At 44.3% G+C, this 21372-nt stretch overlaps 2 protein-coding genes and 1 non-coding gene across 5 annotated transcripts in view; 1 reads left to right on the plus strand and 2 right to left on the minus strand.

Annotated features, from left to right (window-relative positions):
* TRNAV-CAC lies at positions 1-73 on the minus strand. Its single transcript has one exon. It is a non-coding gene; the product is annotated as a tRNA-Val (tRNA).
* A 5811-nt stretch (positions 74-5884) lies between these two features.
* LOC117042685 (zinc finger protein with KRAB and SCAN domains 8-like) lies at positions 5885-10453 on the minus strand. Of its 3 annotated transcripts, none has more exons than XM_033142288.1 (3): positions 9396-10453; positions 8465-8594; positions 5885-6995 (listed from the first exon to the last, which is right to left on the minus strand). In XM_033142288.1, exons 1-3 carry the CDS (start codon positions 10116-10118, stop codon positions 5998-6000), a joined length of 1851 nt encoding a protein of 616 aa, XP_032998179.1. In that variant the 5' UTR covers positions 10119-10453; the 3' UTR covers positions 5885-5997. The 3 variants fall into 3 exon arrangements, with proteins under 3 accessions (XP_032998179.1, XP_032998177.1, XP_032998178.1); XM_033142286.1 differs by having other exon boundaries at positions 5885-6998; XM_033142287.1 differs by having other exon boundaries at positions 5886-6998; positions 8465-8591; positions 9396-10451.
* Positions 10454-14186: 3733 nt separating this feature from the next.
* The window catches only part of LOC117042443 (zinc finger protein RFP-like), a 30646-nt gene continuing 23460 nt past the window's right edge, over positions 14187-21372 (plus strand). The window contains 4 exon segments of the mRNA XM_033141988.1: positions 14187-14640; positions 17313-17408; positions 19433-19663; positions 20347-20369. Coding sequence (XP_032997879.1) covers positions 14215-14640; positions 17313-17408; positions 19433-19663; positions 20347-20369 — 776 coding nt within the window. The 5' untranslated portion in view covers positions 14187-14214.

Below are 21372 nucleotides of genomic sequence, written 5' to 3' on the forward strand. Positions count from 1 at the left end.
TGTTTCTGCCTGGTTTCGAACCAGGGACCTTTCGCGTGTGAGGCGAACGTGATAACCACTACACTACAGAAACTGTGCTGTGCCCTTGTGTCCCACCCTCTAGCTGAAGACCAGCCTTTCCTGTGTCAATCCACCCAACCTGCGCCACTGATAGTACAGGATGCTGAGCAATCAAGGAGAAAGAGCAACATGAGGGAAGGGAGGAGATTAAAAAAGAAAAAAAATGCTGGGAAAGAAACAGAAACTGAAAAACAACAACAGAGTAGATTCCCAACCCCTAGACTCAAACTGTCCCCTGAGACATCACCATTTCCCAGGGTGGATAAAAATAAAGGATTTCTTTGATTTAAATTGGATTTCTTTGATTTAAATCAGATTTTTTAAAATTTAAATTGGATTTTTAAAATAAAATGCTTTTGGAGGAAAAATCATTCTAAAGATAGTTTTCCATTTCAACAGGAAATAAGGATTTCTTTTAAGTTTTTCATGTGAGCTAAAACTCAATCTAAGTTTTTTTTTTTTTTAATGTTTAGTCACATCAATTAACAAAGATTGGTGCATATGCTATAATGTTACTGTTTTAGTTAAATAAATGGTTTAGATCAGGGGTGTCAAACTCAAATTCATCGGGGGCCGCATCAGCAGTTTGGTCACCCTCAAAGGGCCGGTTGTATCTGTAGGACTATGTGTCCACTCTTTATTATCATAAATTATTGTCACTGCATTCAATTATGACTGTTTTTTGTAATAATGTAAGTAATAATGTCGCATGTGCGCACTCCGTTGCTGGGCTCCTGCTGCCGCTGCCACTTCCGCAGCGACTTTGCGAGCCTTCTGAGTGCAAATGCGGCTTGGGGGGGCTGCCGCGCACGATCGGCAGTTGCCCCCAAGCCGCCTTTTCATCTGGCGGGCTTGCAGCATCGCTGCTGATAGCGGCAGCAGAGCGACAGCAGCGGCGGGAGCCCAGCCACGGAGTGCGCACTCAGTCCGGCGGCAGCTACACGGGCCACATGATGAGGTCTGGCGGGCCTGATTCGGCCTGCGGGCCTTGTGTTTGACACCCGTGGTTTAGATTGTCATTAAGGAAATGATTATTTTTCTCCTTTCAATAGAGTACAGCAGAAAAGTTGTTCCAATATAAAGTTAACTTATTAAACCTCACAATAATTTCATAATTATCTGTCTATGTATTTCTAAGAGTACAACCAAATCAGTAATTTTTGATATAATTGTAAAAACTACTCCAAAAATTTATTATTCCAAAAACAAAACTTTCATCTGGTTGTAAATATTAAGATTATACCAGCAAGAATGAGTCTTTTTTGGGGGGGAATGATTTAAATCAAGTCTTATTGACTAGTGATTTAAATCCATTTTTAAATATTATTTTATTGGGTTATTATGCAAATACAAATGTGAATACAAACAAAACAAATTATACAGACGAATAAAAAGAAAGAGAAAAAAAATTATACAAAAACAAAGCAGACGCAAAAAATAGTTACAGAAATATAATACAGAATGATCATAAGCAGTTCATTTCACAGCAATTCATTTCCTATAACTACAACTAATTCTCTGTATTTCAATCTATTCCTCATCTTGGTATAAGGAGACATTTTCCCACTTACGGAATTATTCTAGATACAGCCAAATTTTCTTTCTGGGAAATAATATATAACTTTCTGGGAAATAATATATAATGAATTGAATCATAGAGTTGGAAGAGACCACAAGGGCCATCCAGTCCAACCCCCTACCAAGCAGGAAACACCATCAAAGCATTCCTGACAGATGGCTGTCAAGCCTCTGCTTAAAGACCTCCAAAGAAGGAGACTCCACCACACTCCTTGGTAGCAAATTCCACTGCCGAACAGCTCTCACTGTCAGGAAGTTCTTCCTAATGTTTAGGTGGAATCTTCTTTCTTGTAGTTTGAATCCATTGCCCCGTGTCCGCTTCTCTGGAGCAGCAGACAACAACCTTTCTCCCTCTTCTATATGACATCCTTTTGTATATTTGAACATGGCTATCATATAACCCCTTAACCTTCTCTTCTCCAGGCTAAACTGTTGTGATATTATTACAAGCCAAGCTGCAAAAGCCTCAGCAGCGAGGCTCACATAACTATTGTGTCTGTTTTCATCCTGTGGGAAAGCCACTAGTCCTTCCAGCTTTCTCACACACGTGATGTTTTGTACTGTACTGTTGTACTTTACTTTCGTTTCTGGCTCTGAGATGCTGGACGCTTTTATGTAAATCTCTGACTGTCTGAGCTGGCAAGCAGAGACATACTCTGCATTTTATCTGCAATAAAGTAGTTTTTAGCCTTAATGGCTTGTGTGTGTTGTTCTTCACGCCGGAGAGCAATTGCATATTATCAGCATGCCCCTGGACTCGAGTAGTCAGGAGGGCATGCAGGCTTCGTCCCTACCTGGGGGTCAGTCTCACAACTTTTCCCCCCGGGACGTTTTCCTAACATAAACATACCCAGCTCCCTAAGCCGTTCCTCATAAGGCATCGTTTCCAGGCCTGTGACCATTTTGGTTGCCCTCCTCTGGACACGTTCCAGCTTGTCAGTATCCTTCTTGAACTGTGGTGCCCAGAACTGGACACAGTATTCCAGGTGAGGTCTGACCAGAGAGGAATACAGTGGTACTATTACTTCCCTTGATCTAGATGCTATAATCCTACCGATGCAGCCCAGAATTGCATTGGCTTTTTAAGCTGCTGCATCACACTGTTGACTCATGTCATGTTTATGGTCTACCAAGACTCCTAGATCCTTTTCACATGTACTGCTCTCAAGCCAGGTGTCACCCATCCTGTATTTGTGCCTTTCATTTTTTTTTTTTTGCCCAAGTGTAGTACCCCAGCCAGATGGACGGGGTATAAATAATAAATTATTCTTCTTCTTAAACAGTTAAAATCACTGGCAGGTTTACATGGAGACTTTGTAATGTGAAATTATGTTGATATTTTCTTTTTGGTTTGTGAATCGTTGGAAATTTAAAAGATGCAATGAAGTTAAACAGCGTTTCCGGGCGCTCTGGTTTCCATCACGGTGTTGCGTTGCACCAGAAGCAGTTTAGTCATGTTGGCCACATGACCCAAAAAGCTGTCTGTGGACAAACACCAGCTCCCTCGACCTGAAAGCGAGATGAGCGCCGCAACCCCATAGTCGCCTTTGAATGGACTTAACCATCCAGGAGTCATTCACCTTTTACCTACGTGTTTTGTGTTATTTACAAACCCACCTAACAGTAACATTTGGGGCTGGGCTGGGGAGATTATGGATAACACTAATGATTCCTTTTTTCCACATTTTATTTTTACTGATACTCATCAAAAGATATTCAAAAGTTTATACACAGTGCAAAGTATATTTTTATAATATACCAGAATAAAAGAATTTTTAAAAATCTAATCTAAAAAGAAACAGGAGCAAAGAGAAGGTAGAAGGAAAAAAGAAGCAGAAGAAAAAGAAAAGAAAAGGGGGGAAATAGAAAAACACAGAAAGACTTCTGATTCTGTCAAGTACTGGTAAGTATAACAACTTGTTCAAAGGATTCACTCAAATTGAAATCCAACCATTCTATTTTCTATAAACCACTATTTTTTCAATGTTCAGCTCCAGATATTGCAGGTTCATTGTCTCTTTCATGCAAAAAGCCCACAAGAAGTTTCCAATCCTTAACAAATATAAATTGATTCCTTATTTATTAAATTTCCACCCTTCTTCCTGCCAAAAGAGCCCAGGGTGGCAAACCAATGAGTAGCCAAGGAATACAAAACAAAACAAAAAACAAAACAAAACATATTTAAGTCATTTAAAAGCAGTTAAAATATCTGAAATATTTTACAACACCAAAACATCTCTCAAGTCAGGTTACCCACATGCCAACATTTTTTTTTGGTGTTTTGTTACATTTATACCTCACATTTTCTCCAGGGAGATAAATTAGGTCTGTGTTTTGTCCTGTCCTCATTTCCCCTTTAGGACTGCCTTAAGAGGTAGGAAAGGGTCTTCAGGAGCACCCAATGGGCTTTGTGGCTGTTGAGGAGGGTGGCGGGTTTGAATCTGCACCTCCCAAGTCCTTGTGCTACACACTGGAACCACTACACCACACTGCCTTTCTCTATGGTGGAGGGGGCGTTAATGGACTGCAAAGATGTTTTTTAAACGGTTGAAAAGAAACATGCTGTACAAGAGCATGGAAGCTGAAGGGCATTGAAAGGGAAGCAGGTGGGGGCATGTCCACTGATTATATAATAGAAGAGGTGTCACTAGTAATGGGGTTGGCAAAGATAAATGTACTTTTTAAAAAACTGGGGGGGGGGGGTTCAAGGGAATCTGAAGTTGTTCCTTCTCTGCCACAATGGCCTTCCTGCTGCTCTCTTCCTTTGGGTCTCCCTGCTTAACCTCGTCCCCACCTCCCTGCACCTGTCCCTTCGGCACTTGTGTTTCTGCCGCTGCCCCCCAGGAGTTCTCACTCCAACTCAACGGACCCTCCTTGCCCCCTCCTTTTTTGCCCCCCCCCAGTGCGCAGAGCACTTCCTACCAGAATAAGGGCGGGTGCCACCACCATGACACCAACTGGACACTGCACATGTGCACCCCCGAGTCCACCATCTCCCGAGGGAGACCATTCCGCTGTCAAAACCGCCAGAAAGCTCTTCCTGATGTTTAGTCGGAATCTCCTTCCTAGTAACTTAAAGCCAGTGGTTTGAGTCCCAACCTTCCACAGCCGGAGAAAACAAGCTTGCTCCATATTCCATGTGACAGCCCTTGAGATATTTGAAGATGGCTATCCTATCTCCTCTCAGTCTCCTCCAGGCTAAACCTACCTAGCTCCTTCAACCCCTGTCTCATAAGGCTTGGTTTACAGACCCTTGATCATCTTGGTCGCCCACCCTCCTCCTCGGCACACGTTCCAGCTAGGTTTCTGGGGAGCTCCAGCAGATGAAGCGGGCCGGCTGATGACTGGCGCATACATGGCGCATAAGAGGAGCCTGCTCGATCAGTCCTGGTCCATCTAGCCCGGCATTTTTATTGCCTTATATAACAAAATATATCGCTTGGTTGTAAAGACAAAACCTCTAGGCAGTTTACAAGAAATATTAAACGGATCAGTTAAAAGCAGTTAAAAACAAGTACATTAGAAACATTAAAAAAAATTAAAATCAGCAGTAAATTGGAGAGAGGTTAAAACACTCCAACGTCTACATGTCTGGACACAGTGCTTTTCAGCAGGTGCCAAAAAGAATGTGGCGAAGGTACCTGCCTGATGTCCAGAGGGCAATGTCCCAAGAAGCATCCTGTTCTCGCAGGAGCTAAAGGGATGCTCGTGAGAAACTTGCAAGCAGGGACTAGGCACAAAAGTCCTTTCCTCTCCTCTCCTTTCCACCAACTGGTATTCAGATGCATACACCGGCAGTCCTTGTTTTGCAAGGGGGTTACGTTCTGGATGCTCACGTGTATAAACCTACTCTGCCCTGTGTCATCCCCCCCACTTTTTGTGACAACTTTATGACCTTTGGGGGCTACTTCTGGGTTTGGTCCATGCACACCTGCGAAATCCGATGCCACTAAATTGGTCGTCGCCTGCAATGCCTCTGAAATCTGACCAAGCACAGGTTCACGCACGCCATTCATATTCACAAGGAATTTTAAAACATTACAGTTTTAATATTTTTAGTTACAGGTGGGTAGCCGTGTTGGTCTGCCATAGTCGAAACAAAATAGAAAATTCTTTCCAGTAGCACCTTAGAGACCAACTGAGTTTGTTCTTGGTATGAGCTTTCGTGTGCATGCACACGAAAGCTCATACCAAGAACAAACTCAGTTGGTCTCTAAGGTGCTACTGGAAAGAATTTTCTATTTTGTTAATATTTTTAAACGAGGCATTTGATGGCTAAGGTATACAACACCAAGAGAAGTACATTGTGCAAACGGGAGGCAACGATTGGCCGTCACCCATAACTTCTAGTCCATGGGCTTACAAACTGTTCTTGAAGACCTCTCCACAAACCGAGCATTGAAGTGGGTTCTCTCTGTGCTTCTGCACATGGGCAAGCAGCTCAGCGCTGACTCCAAAGTTTTCCCCGCAGATAAAACACGCCAACGGCTCCTCTGCCGCGTGGGTCTTCTCGTGCTCAACGAGCTCCGAGTTTTGCATGAAGCCTTTCCCGCAGTAGCAGCAGAAGGCTGTGTGGCTACCCTCGCGGGACAGAAGCTGCGAGTTCCAGAGGAAGATCATCCCGCAATGCGAACATTTATATGGCTTATGTGGTGTGTCGCCTCGGTGAGTTTGCCGATGAGCTTTGAGCTCCCACCAGTTTGTGTAGGCTTCCGGGCAAAAGCAGCATTTATAAGGTTTCTCGCCTCTGTGGAGTTGCTGGTGTTTGAGGAGGAACGACTTGGAGGTGTAGCTTTTCTCGCACTCCGTGCAGGAGTAACGTTCTTCTCTCCCACGGGGTCTTACTTGAGGGATCCAGTCAAAGTTTTTCCCACACTGGGAACATTTATGCGCAGTCTGGCCGGTCTGGATTGTCTCTCTTTTTCCACAGTGGGAGCATTTATACAGTTTCTCACCTACGTGGCTTCTCTCGTGTATCAAAAGGTCTGAGCTGCTGCTGAAGCTCCGACCGCATTGCCAACATTTGTATGGTGTCTCCTCTGTGGGAATACCCTCGTCCGTACTCCCGTGAGCCTTTTGACCACAGATTTCCCCGCCCGTGTCATATTCCATGTCATTCTCTTCATGCTGCTGGGCGGCATCTTTGCAAACACCTTGTTGGATAATAAATGGATCTGCTGCCTTCTTTGTGTCATTTCTCTTCTGTGTCTCTGCCCTACGCCGGTCCTTATCAGCTTCTCCCTGGCACAGGTAATCCTTCTCTTGGCCTGCTTTCAAGGTTGTCTTCTGCAGCTCTGTTTGTTCAGGACTTTCTCGCAAGCGCTTCTGCCCCTTGCTTTCACTCAGTCGCCTGTCCCCTGCTGGAAGAAAGAAGAGAAGAAGAAAGAAGAGAATCAGACACAGCCCCAACCAGGGCTTTTTTTCAGCTGGAACACACTGGAAATTGATTCTGGCTCCTCTCAGGTGGGCGCCATTGCCATTCGAAGAGAACAAGGGAAGAAGCGTTCATGGTGAGTTCCGGCACCTCCTTTTCTAGAAAAATAGCAATAGCTCCAGCTTTGCTCTTTGTGAAGAAGTGCTTCCTCTTTTGTCTATCATGAATCTTCTACCACTTGTGATACAAAGTACTATATGAGAAAGTGGACTTCTTTTTTGTCCCTATTCCCTTTCTCCATGCCATGCCTAAATGCAGATAGCTCTACTATGTTTCCCCCACCAAATTAAATAGCCCCCAAAATTGATAAGCCATCTGATTGTAGAGAACCCCAAAACAGTTTTAAAAAATAATAAAACAGTAAGATTGCAGTAAAAATAATTAAAATGCTCAGAAAACCAGCAATAAACTAAAAACACATCAGCATTCTAATATCTTACTAGGGTTGTCTATAAACAAAAAATGTTTTTAGCAGGAGTCAAAAAGGGTGTGCCTGCGTAATGTCAACAGGCAGGGAGTTCCAATGTGTAGGTGTCACCACAATAAGAGATCAATTTCTAACAAATGTGGAACATTTTATTCTAGAGGAGTTGATCATTTTTGAAGTTCCTTTCTGCACATTTTCCAGTTCTAAATCTATCTATCTGATGTTTAATATGTTGTTTAAGTAATGAATTATATATGATTAATTAGTATCTTAAAGATTATTAAGAATAGTGGTGAATGTTAAGAAAATAGTTATAAAGTTACCAAAGTATATTAATATTGAACGCAGTTGAGGGAACGGGGGAAGTCCCCTAAAGAAGATAGAAACTAGAATTAAACAATGATACTTTTAATGTTCCAGTCTAGGTATGTATAAGTTTTCTTTTGTTGTTTTTTATGTTGTTGTAATGTGTTTGATGTGTTTTTTATTATTTGTTAATTGTTTCTGCTTTATTTGTTTGATATGTTTGTTGTTTAATGTAGAAAATAAAAATTTTATTAAAAAAACACACTAAATCTATCTATCTGTGCATTTCTGAATTGCATATATACCGGTAGGTACTGATTTTTTTTGAATTGCAAATGCAATTTTAAAAATGGACTTATTGGCCAAATAGTACCCACCCCTGGTCTAGACTAACAAGCTTCCCTCTCTGTGCGTCTGCACCCTTTGCAAAAATGATTAATCTGCCCCATAATTGAGCAGGACCACTACTTAGCAGGCAATGGCCAGTTGTGTGGACAGTTTTAGGAATCATGTATTTCTAAAATGGCCCCCAAACCCACAGAGCTTGAAGGTGACCTGGGAAGACGAGCCTTCCTCCATTTTAGGTGGGGGAAAGCAACAAAACTGGTAATTCAGGAGTCCCTGAGGTATTTGAAGAGATAGACCCCGGAGGAACTCACCCAATAAGCTCACACTCTCCTCGTCCCCCTGCTTGGGCCATGTGGAAAGCTGCATCTTCACCATGCCCGGCAGAGCCTGTTCTGCCTCGTGGGGATTTACAAGCTCCTTTTCTGACATCCCTGTGATCTGCTGGTGGGGAAGACGCAGGGGAGAAGAGTCAGTTCAAAACCAAGTCACAGTGCAGGCAAAATGTGTGTTTAGAGGTTGGCGATAAATGTTACTTATTACAAGGACTTGATATTATCACAATCTATCACAAGAATGTAATAAGAGCCCTAGTCTCCCAGAACACAAAGGGGAATGAAGAGGGTGGAGCAAAGGGAGACAAGAGGAAGGAGTCTCAGGTTCCTCACAACTGCCTCATTGGGTAAATATCTACTGGGAAGAATTGCTGTGATCACTAGGCCTGAGCTGCTTTGTTTCTTTGAATAAAGAGTGAATTTCACTGACACTTTGTGAGTTACTGCTGACTTGCTCCTGGTTGCTGCCTTGACACTGGCTTTGTCAAGGTGGCTAGGTGCCCAATTGGGGCTTTGTGCTTACAAACATTGTTGTAAGTCGCTTTGGGTTGCATTGGCAAAAATATAGACTGATAATAAGTTTTAATAGTAGTAGTAGTAGTAGTAGTAGCAGCAGCAGCAGCAGCAGCAGCAGCAACAGCAATTCAAGACCCAAGAGTGCTTCAAGGGCACCATTTTCAAAACCCAATTCAGGCATGCTTGCAATGCCTGCAGTACACATTTAAAGCACATAGCTTCTCCCCATTGAGTTCTGGGAAATGTAGTTTACCCCTCACAGAGCTACAACACACAGCACCGTTAATAAACTACACTTCCCAGGATACTTTGGAGGAAGCCATATGAGTCACACCTGCATCAAATGTATGCTGTGGATGTGACCAAGGACACAACTTTGGAAACATCATCTCACCTGCCCTTCCCAGCTGTTGACCTCCTTCTGACTCAGAAGGAATTCCTCCGCCAGGGTCACTGCCCAGGCACAGCTCCCTGGGTTACGTTCCCTCACCCAGCTCTGCATCTCCTGTGGCAGGGCAGCCAGGAACTGCTCCAGGGTCACCAGCTCCAGGATCTGCTCCTTGGTGTGTCTCTCTGGCTTCAGCCACTGATGGCAACATGCCTGGAGCTGCCTGAAAAGCTTGTAAGGCCCATCGGCCTCTTGGTAGCAGAGCTCACGAAAACACCGGCGCTGCCTCTCCATCTCGGCACCATCCCCAGATGGAGTTCTTGCCTTCTCCTTCCCACTGGGAATGGCATTCAGATTGGTCTCATGGTCCTCTTGGGCTTCCCCAGCAAGATGTGGCTGGATTTGGGAAGCCCACAATACTCTGGGCCAGCTGTGGTCACCTGTCACTCCCTCAGAAGTAACTTCCAATACTTTGGGATTGTCCCAATCCCTTGTCTCAGGCACTTGTGGGTTTCCCTCTCCAGAATGAGAATCCTGTAGCATCTTCAAAAACTCCTGCAACTGGGCGTCCCAGTTCCTTGACGGATCATCGTTTGGCTCCTGTTTCACATTTTGTTGGGCTTCCCCAAGGAGAACTTCCTTGAGCCTCCCAGTTTTTGGACGAATTGATCTTTGGTCTCCAAATTCAGGGCTCCAGCTCTGCTCCTCCATTTTGATTTCTGGTTCCATGACCAGCTTTAGCACCTGCCACAGTCTCTTGTGTCACAGCCTTTTTCTTCCCACAGGGACTGGCCTTGTTGTGCCTCTTCTCTGCTCTCTCTTTCACTATCAACCCTTTAGGGATGCCTCAGCGCTCTTGCTAATATCCTTGTCCTTCAGCTAAAGATATTCATCCAACTGGACTCTTCAAGTGAGACAGCAAAACATCTGGAACTTTCAACAACCAGCAGAATCTGACTGTCCTTGAAGCTAATACGACCAAACTTCACCTACTGAGGGGGGAGTGGAGTGAAAAATAAGAGAGAAAATCTATAGGTCTGAAGACTAAAACCTCTCAGAATCTCTGAATACCCCATATTAATTGTGTCTGCTATTTCTGCACCTCCAAAAATCTATTTTAATTCCTAAGGAACCTTCAGACAGACAAAAACTCAATGCACATGATACTTAATTCGCCTCTTGTGCTCACAAGCCAAGGTGATGTAAACAGCCAGGATAGCTTGCTACAGCCTCTAAAAAACTTTTAAACAATCCCAGAGTCCCCTAGAAAAAGGGTTGGATTGTGAAGACACTCTCGGAATTGGAGGGCAATGTGGGCATGTGCCTCTTAACAACTCTCAGTTTCCTTAACAGATTGCGCTCCCCAGGATTTTATGGGGGAAGCAGTGACTGCTGAAAGTGGTATGAGACTGCTTTAAATGTATAGTGTGGATAAGGCCATACATAAGATTGGGAGTGGGTGTAGGGTCTCAGCAGCCCAGAAGCAGGGCTAGCCTAAGACATTTTGCTGCCTGCGGCAGGGCGGAAAATAGCACCGTGCACTTGGAAAGTCTAACCGTGCAGTGGGAGGGGACCCCTGAGGGTCATCTAGTCCAACCCCCTGCAACGCAGGAAGATGCAGGTGCCCCATATGGGGACTTGAACCCAATCCTCGATGTTATCAGCACCATGCTCTAACCAACGGAGCTATCAGCAACAAAAGGCACAGCACCCAAACCTGGCCATTCAAAACCAGTTCCCCAATTCATTCTGCTTAATGGGAGGGCCAGCTTGCAACTTTTAACAGCAGCTGACCCAAGTGATGGGGATGCCTCCGTTGCCCTGGTCCCCTAGTCTTATGAGACCTCCCCAAGCTCCGAATAAGGAGCAATTCAAAAACTTAATTAAATTAAAACAGAAGCGGACCTGGGCAGACCCTCCGCTTCTTCCCACCTTTCGCTCACCTGCTTTCTCATTTACCTCGCAGAGAACCTGCAGCCAGCTACGTCATTCTCAGGCGCCAGTCAAGAGAAGGAGGGAGGGAACCGGAAAGCAGCGTCTCCCTTCCGCCCGCCCCTGCAACCCATCTTCCTTTGACATATGCTTGGGCCGCTCTAGGATTCGAAACTCCGTTGCTTTAACCCCTTCACACCCCTTAGATGCGGTCACAGAACTTGCCTGAGCAACAGATGGGTTGGAAGTCTCATAACTGACTGTGAATGGTGCAAATGCCTGCATTTCCCCCAAAAAAATTAGAATGGAAGTTTATTTTAGAAATCAAAGTGGACATAAAACCATACAATTAAAAATATACAAACGGTTGAAATCAGAAATCAGATAACTAGTGTGGAAACATGTGTTCTTAGGTGCCCAACATGCTCCCTCTGCACTACACTGCTGTAGCAATAATTTTATTATTTATAACCCACCTATTAGGCTGGGTTTCCCCAGCTAAATAATAATAATAATAATAATAATAATAATAATAATAATAATAATAATAATAATAATAATAATAATTTATTTGTACCCCGCCCATCTGGCTGGGTCTCCTCAGCCACTCTGGGCGGCTTCCACCAAACATTAAAATACATTTAAAATATCACAGTTTAAAAATTTCCCTAAACAGGGCTGCCTTCAGGTATTTTCTGAATGTCAGGTAGTTGTTTATTCCCTTGACTTCTGATGGGAGGGCGTTCCACAGGGCGGGCGCCACTACCAAGAAGGCCCTCTGCCTGGTTCCCTGTTACTCTGGGTGGCTTACAACATATATAAAACATAGTAAAATATCAAACATTAAAAACTTCCAGATACAGGGCTGCCTTCAGGTGTCTTCTAAATGTTGTATAGTTCTTTATCTCCTTGACATCTGAAGGGACGGCGTTCCACAGAGAGGGCGCCACTACCGATAAGGCTCTCTGCCTCGTTCCCTGTAACTTCGCTTCTCACAGTGAGGGAACCAGCAGAAGACCCTTGGAAAAGGACCTGTGTCTGGGCTGAATGATGGGGGTGTAGACGCTCCTTCAGGCAGGGCCAAGGCCATTTAGGGATTTAAAGGTCAGCACCAGCACTTTGAATTGTGCTCAGAAATGCACTAGAAGCCACTGCAGATATTTTAGGAACAGGGTGTTATATCGCCCCAGCGGCTGCTCCCAGTCACCAGTCTAGCTGTCGCATTCTGGATTAGTTGGAGTTTCCAGGTCATCGTCAAAGGTAGCCTGACGTAGAGCGCATTGCAGTAGTCCAAGTGGGAGATAACCAGAGCTTTCACTACTCTGGATTGTCATCTCTCCAGCTCCAAAAAACACACGCATAGAGACACGTTGATCGCTTCATACGTAGACGCTACATTTGAAAAACATAGAACCACTTGGTACTTTACAAACTAACACGAATTCACACATTAGCTGACGAAGGCGTTCATACCGAAACAGGGCTCTGTCCTGGGTTCTTTCTTTGAATCATCTCTCGACTCCGGCTCCACATACAAAACAACCTTTTGAATACTTTTGGTTACGGACTTATACATCATTTGTTGTTGAGTTAAACCTCTTTTGTTCTACATTGTAACGAATTATACGTATGTGACTTTAAAAAGCTGTTTTTCTGTTAGAATTTACAAGCCTGTTACTCTTACCAGAATATATACCTTTATTTGACTGTAACTCATGAGTAGGATTTATTCCTAGTATTTGTAATGGAAAAATCCCAGGTGTGGAACTGCCCAGGCACCTGGCCCTTAGGGATAAGCCCACTGGTTTCTGCGGAGTTAAATAAAAGAAGTCCAGCCACTGGAGCAATGACAAGACAGGGTTTATTGCGCAATAGGTTACAGTCAAACTGCACACCCAGAGCAGTGTTACAAGAACTTTTAAAAACTCCTATCATATCCCAGAATACAGTTTGGAAACATCATTACTACATCATCACTACATCACGAAAGGGAAGCGTTATACATGATTGACATATAGGAAAAACAGGAAAAACAAGATTAGCATATGGGGGAAACAGAGCAATATCAGGGAGATAGCCCTCAGCCAATGTGAATGGATGTTATTGGCAAAGATACCTTGAGCACTTATCTGGGAGAGAACAATGGGATTCCAGTTGAGGGATATTAGCCCAGTGGCTTCCTGAAGCACCCAGAGATTACCTGCTGAGGCATCTCCCTGTGTACGTGGTCTCTCGCCTACTGGATCATGGCAGAGAGATGGGTCCCCTTAAGTGCATCACTCCATACCCCAAATGAAGAAGTGTGCATGCACACGAAAGCTCATACCAGGAACAAACTCAGTTGGTCTCTAAGGTGCTACTAGAAAGAATTTTCGATTTTGTTTTACCCCAAATGAGTTTACTCAGGAGGAGACTTTGCTTAGGTGACCCCCCCCCCCATAATTTCCGTAACATATTGAAATTTCTGGCCAGAGTTCTTGGTGTGTGTGTTTTTTTTGGTATATTAATAACAAGAACTCCAATTTATCTCTCCAGCTCCGGCAACAAACCCTCAGGAAAAAGCAGACTGAGGGGGAATTGTAGAGCTGGAAGATGGATTTTCTTTAAACAGAGCCTGTCTCTCCACAATGCTTAAGTTTATTTGTTTTTTAACATTATTTACACATTGCCTTCTTGGGTCAGTGTAGATCTCTCTCTCCCCGTCCCCTCCTCTCTGCAAAGCAATGAAGAGACCATCAAAGCTGATTAAGCAGCAGCCTGCCAGCACTGAAAAGAAAAGAAAAAAAGAAGCCACGTGGGCATTGAGTTCTGGAGTCCTTTGCAGGAAGGGGAAAACCCAGTGGCTGAAAACGGAAGAAGTGAAATTTAACTCTTTCTGTGGCGCGAGGGAGCCATGGCTGCTGCAGGGAGTCCCGTGCAAGATCTCTGCGATGAAGCCACTTGCTCCATCTGCCTGGAGTATTTCAAGGATCCAGTGACCACCGCAGAGTGTGGGCACAACTTCTGCCGGTCCTGCTTGGTCCAGTGTTGTGGGGCGAGAGGCAGGCAGGCCTCCTGCCCTCAGTGCAGAGGAACAGTGCAGAAAAGGAATCTCATCCCAAACAGGCAACTGGCTCACCTTGTGGAATTGATCAAGAAGCTCAGTCTCGAAAGGGATGAGGAGGGAGGACCAGAGGGGAGAGTCTGTGAGAAGCACCAGGAACCCCTGAGCCTCTTCTGTGAGGACCATGAAAGTCCTATCTGTGTAGTGTGTGACAAATCCAAGATGCATGAAAATCACAAGGTGATTCCTCTGGAGGAGGCTTTCGAGAAGTACAAGGTAGGATCTTAAAGGGGGGGGGGGCAGAGGGATAGCTGTGGATTCTTCTTCAGCAATTTTCTTTAACTCTTATGCCTGAATTGTTGTTCAGTCGTTCAGTTGTGTCCGACTCTTCGTGACCCGATGGACCAGAGCACGCCAGGCACGCCTATCTTTCACTGCCTCCTGCAGTTTGGCCAAACTGCCTGAATTATGCATGGTATTAATTGCCTGAATGCAGTTTCCATACTTGTTAATAATAATAATAACAATAATAATTAGTAGTAGTAGTAGTAGTACCCCGTCCATCCTCCTAGGTTGCCCCAGCCACTCTTGCCGGCTTCCAACATATATAAAAACACAATCAAAGAATACACCTTTAAAAGCTTCCCTATACAGAGCTGCCTTCAGATGTCTTCAAAGGTTAAAGGTAAAGGGACCCCTGACCATAGGTCCAGTCATGGACGACTCTGGGGTTGCGCTCTCATCTTGCTTTACTGGCCGAAGGAGCCAGCATTTGTCTGCAGACAGCTTCCGGGTCATGTGGCCAGCATGACTAAGCCACTTCTGGCGAAACTGGAAACGCTATTTACCTTCCCGTCGGAGTGGTACCTATTTATCTACTTGCACTTTGACGTGCTTTCGAACTGCTAGGTTGGCAGGAGCAGCGACCGAGCAACGGGAGCTCACCCCATCATGGGGATTCGAACTGCCGACCTTCTGATCAGCAAGCCCTAGGCTCTGTGGTTTAGACCACAGCGCCACCCGCATCCATTCTAAGGTTATATTATGTAAAAAGCAGCTGAGGAGAAGCCTGAGGGCTGGCTGGGAGGAGGAAGTTGGATTTTTTCTCTCTTTGCTAGGGTACCAAAGGAGCTTCCCTTGAAATGCAAACAGCAGCTTCGAAGATTTGTGTTGCCAGAATGGCAGGAAGAGAAAGTGCTTAAACCAGTGTTAGAAACTCAGATATATTAGCTAGGTGCCAAATGGCTCCTTAAGCCGGGGTTACAGTCACCAAAATGGAATGCCTAGTTGCCATTTTGGGACCAAGCAGCTCAAAAGTCATAATTTTCAATAATGCTTTTTGGTTCCTGAAATTCATTCTGATTTTGCAGATAAAATATAATGGATAGAATTCTACAGGACATGTTGCTAGTGTGTGAAAACAGTCAAGATCCAAGGATCCCCAAGCATGCACCCCCAGATGGTGGGACATCAGGCGTCATCCTGGCACTCAGGCATCTTGGTTGCAAGTGGCCAATAGCCAGGTGCAAAATATGCCTGACACCTGGCAAATTTCGAACACTGCTCTAAGCTCCACATGTGTTTTGCTGGTTGGTGGCAGCCTTTTGGTGGCAGAAACCACAGAGGTGGGGAAATGAGATTGGACAAATCACAGAGCAGGAGAGATTGGACAAATCAGTTGTTTTACTTTACAGGTGGGTAGCCGTGTTGGTCTGCCATAGTCAAAACAAAATCGAAAGTTCTTTCTAGTAGCACCTTAGAGACCAACTGAGTTTGTTCCTGGTATGAGCTTTCGTGTGCATGCACACTTCTTCAGATACACTGAAACAGAAGTCACCAGATCCTTAAATATAGTGGGGGAGTGGGGAGGGGTATTACTCAGAAGGGTGGTGGGAATGGGTGATAGGCTGATAAGTGTGGAAAACCTGTTGACGACTCGGCTGCAATTAGTCTTGCAGGGAAACTGCAAGACTAATTGCAGCCGTTTAGAGTGGCTGAATTGTCAACAGAAGTGGCTGAATTGCAACTAATCACCAAACTTAAAACCATGGAGAAACCTGGTTTGAACAAAGACATTGGATTCTTATCTCATTATACATAACAAAGCCATCTTTAGCCATCTCACCCCTTGCCTTTCCCTGCAAGACTAATTGCAGCCGTTTAGAGTCGTCAACAGGTTTTCCACACTTATCAGCCTATCACCCATTCCCACCACCCTTCTGAGTAATACCCCTCCCCACTCCCCCACTATATTTAAGGATCTGGTGACTTCTGTTTCAGTGTGTCTGAAGAAGTGTGCATGCACACGAAAGCTCATACCAGGAACAAACTCAGTTGGTCTCTAAGGTGCTACTAGAAAGAACTTTCGATTTTGTTTTGTTTTACTTTGTCTCTTTTTTGCTGATTGGCTGCAGCCATTTCAGAAAAAACATGGAGGGGGGAAGAAAGGAGACAGATCCCACATTAGAAGTAATTCCGTAGGAAATAATGGAAATCATAGCCTCATTATGTGAATGCTTGCCTAATGAACGATTTCCAAGGATCTAATTGTGTTTGGGAAGTGGGACCTGTGTGCACAACCTCTACACTGTTTTGTAACTTTTATTATTTTTGCTTATTCTTTTGTCTGTATTTTTTATTTTATGTTAATAAAAATAACAATAAAAACTTCTGGATGTCAGCAGGTTGGCAAAGACTGCTAAAAATGCCCCCCATACTCTTATGTTTTTATCAAGACTTCTTTATAATTATTTAAAAAATGCAAACATTAACTGTTGCATTTTATATCTTCTCAAAAAGAATTGATGAAATAGAAGGGGGGAGGAGGACTACAAAGCTACAAACTATTACATGCAATGCCTTCAGTAACTAGAAATCAGCAAAATAGTCAATTCCTCTCTCCTCCTCCTCCTCTCTCTGTCTAACGAGTTTTTTTCTTTTCTCTTTAGGGACTCATTTGCAGCCACCTGGAGATTCTGAGGAAAGAGAAAGAGAAACTTCTGGCCTATCAAGCAGACCTGGACAAGGAAGGCCAAGAACTTCTTGTAAGTATCACTATTATTATTAGGCAGGGAGCAAGTACTTTATGAATCAAGTCAGGATGGGCAAATCTGTCCATTTCGGTGTCTTTCCATTTCTCATTTTTCCACATTTGTTTGTTTGTTTGTTTGTTTTTAAAAAAAACCATGCTGAAAATTAATCAGATTTTAGAGTGGATTTCTCCATATATAAATATTTTCATCTGCAATTTCCTTATATTTAAAATTTTGCAAGACAATCTTCCCTAATATCAGTGCTTTTTTTCTAAAAAAAATATGTTCAGGGGTAGGCTACTCTTATTTTCCTATTCATATTGAAATACTGCCCCTTAATGAGGTCAAACTTAGATTCACAAAATGTTTAGGGGTATGCATAGTACCCCCACCCATGTACCCCCAGAAAAAAGCACTGCCTAATATTATTCTAGTTACTTAGCTATTTATATTAATAAATAAATCTTTAAATAAATAAATAAATCTTAATTCATACTTCACCCCCCCCCATATATGCATTTATGTAAACGCTTCCTGGCTGGAGTAACTTGGGAAACTCAGAAAAGTGTGAATTTCGGGGGACTGCTGTGTTTTGAATGCAAACTAAATTGAATTTCTTTCCCATTTGACAGCCCAGTTCTACAGAACATAGATTGCTTGAGACAATTACTATAAAAATGGTTAATGAAATAGGTTTCTGAATGTGCCCGCTTGTTCATCTGCAGGAGACGCACGCCATATTGAAGCTTTAAAGTAAATAGGGGAGGTGAATGCAGGTGGTATGTTGGTCTAAACCACTTAGCCTCTTGGGCTTGCCTATCGCAAGGTCAGCAGTTTGAATCCACCCAACGGGGTGAGCTCCCGTTCCTCTGTCCCAGCTCCTGCCAACCTAGCAGTTTGAAAGCATGCCAGTGTCAGTAAATAAACAGGTGCCGCTCTGGCGGGAAGGTAAACGGCGTTTCCGTGCGCTCTGGTTTCCGTCACGGTGTTCCATTGTGCCAGAAGCGGTTTAGTCATGCTGGCCACATGTCCCTGAAAGCTGTTTGTGGACAATTCTGGCTCCCTTGGCTTGAAGTGGAAATGAGCACTGCACCCCATAGTCAAATTCGACTGGAAATGACCATCCAGGGGTCCTTTACATTTTTGTTGTTCAGTCATGTCCGACTCCGTGACCCCATGGACCAGAGCACGCCAGGCACGCCTATCCTTCACTGCCTCTCGCAGTTTGGCCAAACTCATGTTTACATTTACCTTTACCTTAAATAGGAGAGTGCTGGGCATGAGCATGTTAGCTCTGCCACCCCTCCTCCTCCTCCATTTTTTATTGTTGTTGTCTTTGTACTCATGAATGGCACAGGTCTGAAGTGAGGGGTATTTTGTGCCCTTGGAGGCTCTCTGAACATCTTAGAATCTTGATTATGTAAAGGTAAAGGTAAAGGGATCCCTGACCATTAGATCTAGTCGTGTCCGACTCTGGGGTGGCGGCACTCATCTTGCATTACTGGCTGAGGGAGCCGGCGTACAGCTTCCGGGTCATGTGGCCAGCATGACAAAGCCGCTTCTGGCGAACCAGAGCAGCGCACAGTAATGCTGTTTACCTTCCTGCCAGAGCGGTACCTATTTATCTACTTGCACTTTTGACGTGCTTTCGAACTGCTAGGTGGGCAGGAGCTGGGACCGAGCAACGGGAGCTCACCCCATCGCGGGGATTTGAACCGCCGACCTTCTGATCAGCAAGCCCTAGGCTCTGTGCTGAATATAAAATCGTGCAAGGAACCTCCATGTCTAGAAAAATGCTCTATGCTTTAGGGCTGTTGCTTCCCACAAAATGGAAGGCAACAGAAATAGAGATGGCAAATAGAATGTATTCCTTTCTGCCTCCCCTGCTTCTTTAGCCACTGGAAGTTTTTTCATGTGTAAGAAAAAAGTCATTAAAAGTGCACTTCCTGCGGAGATCTCATAACTCCCCTCCTGATGTCGTGAAGACTGGCCGTATTTCAGATTCTGTTCTCTTTTTCCCCTCCTGCTTCTTGCAGAAATTAACAGAAACCGGGAGGCAGAAGACAGTGGAGAAGTTCAGACAACTGCAAGAGTTTCTCAAAGAACAAGAAAAACACCATCTGGATCATATAGAAGAGGTGGAGAAGGAGATTGCAAGGAAAAGGAACGAGCAGCTGGCCAGACTCTCCAGGGAACTCGCCTGTCTTGAAAAGGTGGTCAAGGAAATGGAGGAGAAGCGTCTGCAGCCAGCAAATGAACTCCTGCAGGTAAGATGGTGGCAGGAACAGCCCAAGGACGAGTCTGCAAAAAATTATGTGCCTCCTTAATTTATGCAAGCAGTAAAAGAGCTTAGTAGGTGGAGTCTCTAGTCTAGTCTCTTATGCACAGGTGCACCAAGAGACCTGGGGTGCTTTCCTTACCTTAATGCAAACTAGAGATTCTTCTGCGCTGTTGATGGAACCATGTGTTGTTTTTTCCTCCTTGCTAATAGTTTGCCTCCTATTGCCTTCCAGTTTGGCAGTGCTGTCTTCATGCCTTGTAGTGGGCTTCCCAGAAGTTGCTTAGGTCACCTCAGAGCTTACCAAAAGTAAAATGAATCAAAGCAGATGTGAGCTCCAGCACTGAGCACACTTTTTTTGACATCCGAAGGTGGGTGGGGAATTCCACTGAGCCCACACTTAAAGGTGAACCTGCCTCATTTGCTCTTTATAAATCAATACACAGAGTCACAATCTTCCATCAATGTTTGCACTTCAGTGGACTTTCCAAGGCAGCTCTCCAGCCAAGTAATGTGTACAATTCACCCAATTGCAGAAAATTACCTGATGTAGCTGTTCCTACCCCAAACTGATATCAGAGGGCCAGAGTGTTCCTCCATTGCAGGGTCTGAGGGGGTCTTCCTAGTGTGGCCTGTGGTGTGCAGTGATTTCTGTCCTCTTTTCCCCTCTAGGATGTGAGAAGCACCTTGCAGAGGTAAGTGGATCCTGCTCATTTCCATTAGCATCACTCCATAAGACTGGGAAAAGTCTTTCACATAAGACCACTGTGGGGGAGATAATGGGACTTCTACCTCTGAAATACACCAGGATCTGTGAGGGTTTAGGGGTCCTGGAGTTTGTTTTCTGTTTTCCCTTGGAATTGCTCCTCAAACTTCTCCTGGATACGATCGCAGGCTATCCTGCTGAGCAGGTCATGAATGACCCCTTGGGAAAAGATCTTTCTACTGTAAGAGTTTTTCATTTTATTGAAGTTGCATGGAAAATTTCGGAGACTGTGCCATGATGGGGCCTTTTAGGCAGAGGTGGTTTCCAAGGTGAAGTACTGCCATTTCCCCTGCTAATTTTTGTTTTACTTATTTAAATTGTATAATGGGCTTTTGACCATTAACTTGGCTTGCTTGTACATCTGCGGAAGGTCTGCCTCATCCTCTGAGATCATTTGGTTGTAGAGCAGAGGTTATCTACATATCAAAGCAAGATATCACCAAGCTCAAGAAACAAATACTTTGAATTTACTCTAAGGGGAAGCTGTTCTCCTCGCACACAAAACAAGGGAAACTTACTGCAGTTGCTCTGCAGCACTCTCTTGGCCACTTCACCAAGTGTGCTATATCCCCAGACGGGGGGAAATCTCACAAGGAAGAGAGTTGGTGGTGTACCTTTGTTCCTGATCCTGTGATTTGTAACTTCAATGTGTCATTCAGGTTCAGGAGAGAGGTTATAAGGAACATTTCACGTATATGAACAGCAGCAGCCGTCTTTTTCTTCTCTACACCTTCTCTGGGGACATCTAGAGAAAGATGCTGTGCTGTCATCAGGCACTCAGAGAATTCATGCCCCCTGATATCACATGATGGTGCTTCTTCTTTGAGTAAATATAAGCAGGGAGACTCAGAGGCCTGCAGTTGCTGTTCTGGTCCTGAGATGTCTTGCTGTGGAGTCCGTAGTGCAGAAGAAGAAACTGTCCCCTCTGTGCT

The sequence above is a fragment of the Lacerta agilis genome, chromosome 2 (assembly GCF_009819535.1).
Source record: "Lacerta agilis isolate rLacAgi1 chromosome 2, rLacAgi1.pri, whole genome shotgun sequence".
NCBI lineage: Eukaryota > Metazoa > Chordata > Lepidosauria > Squamata > Lacertidae > Lacerta > Lacerta agilis.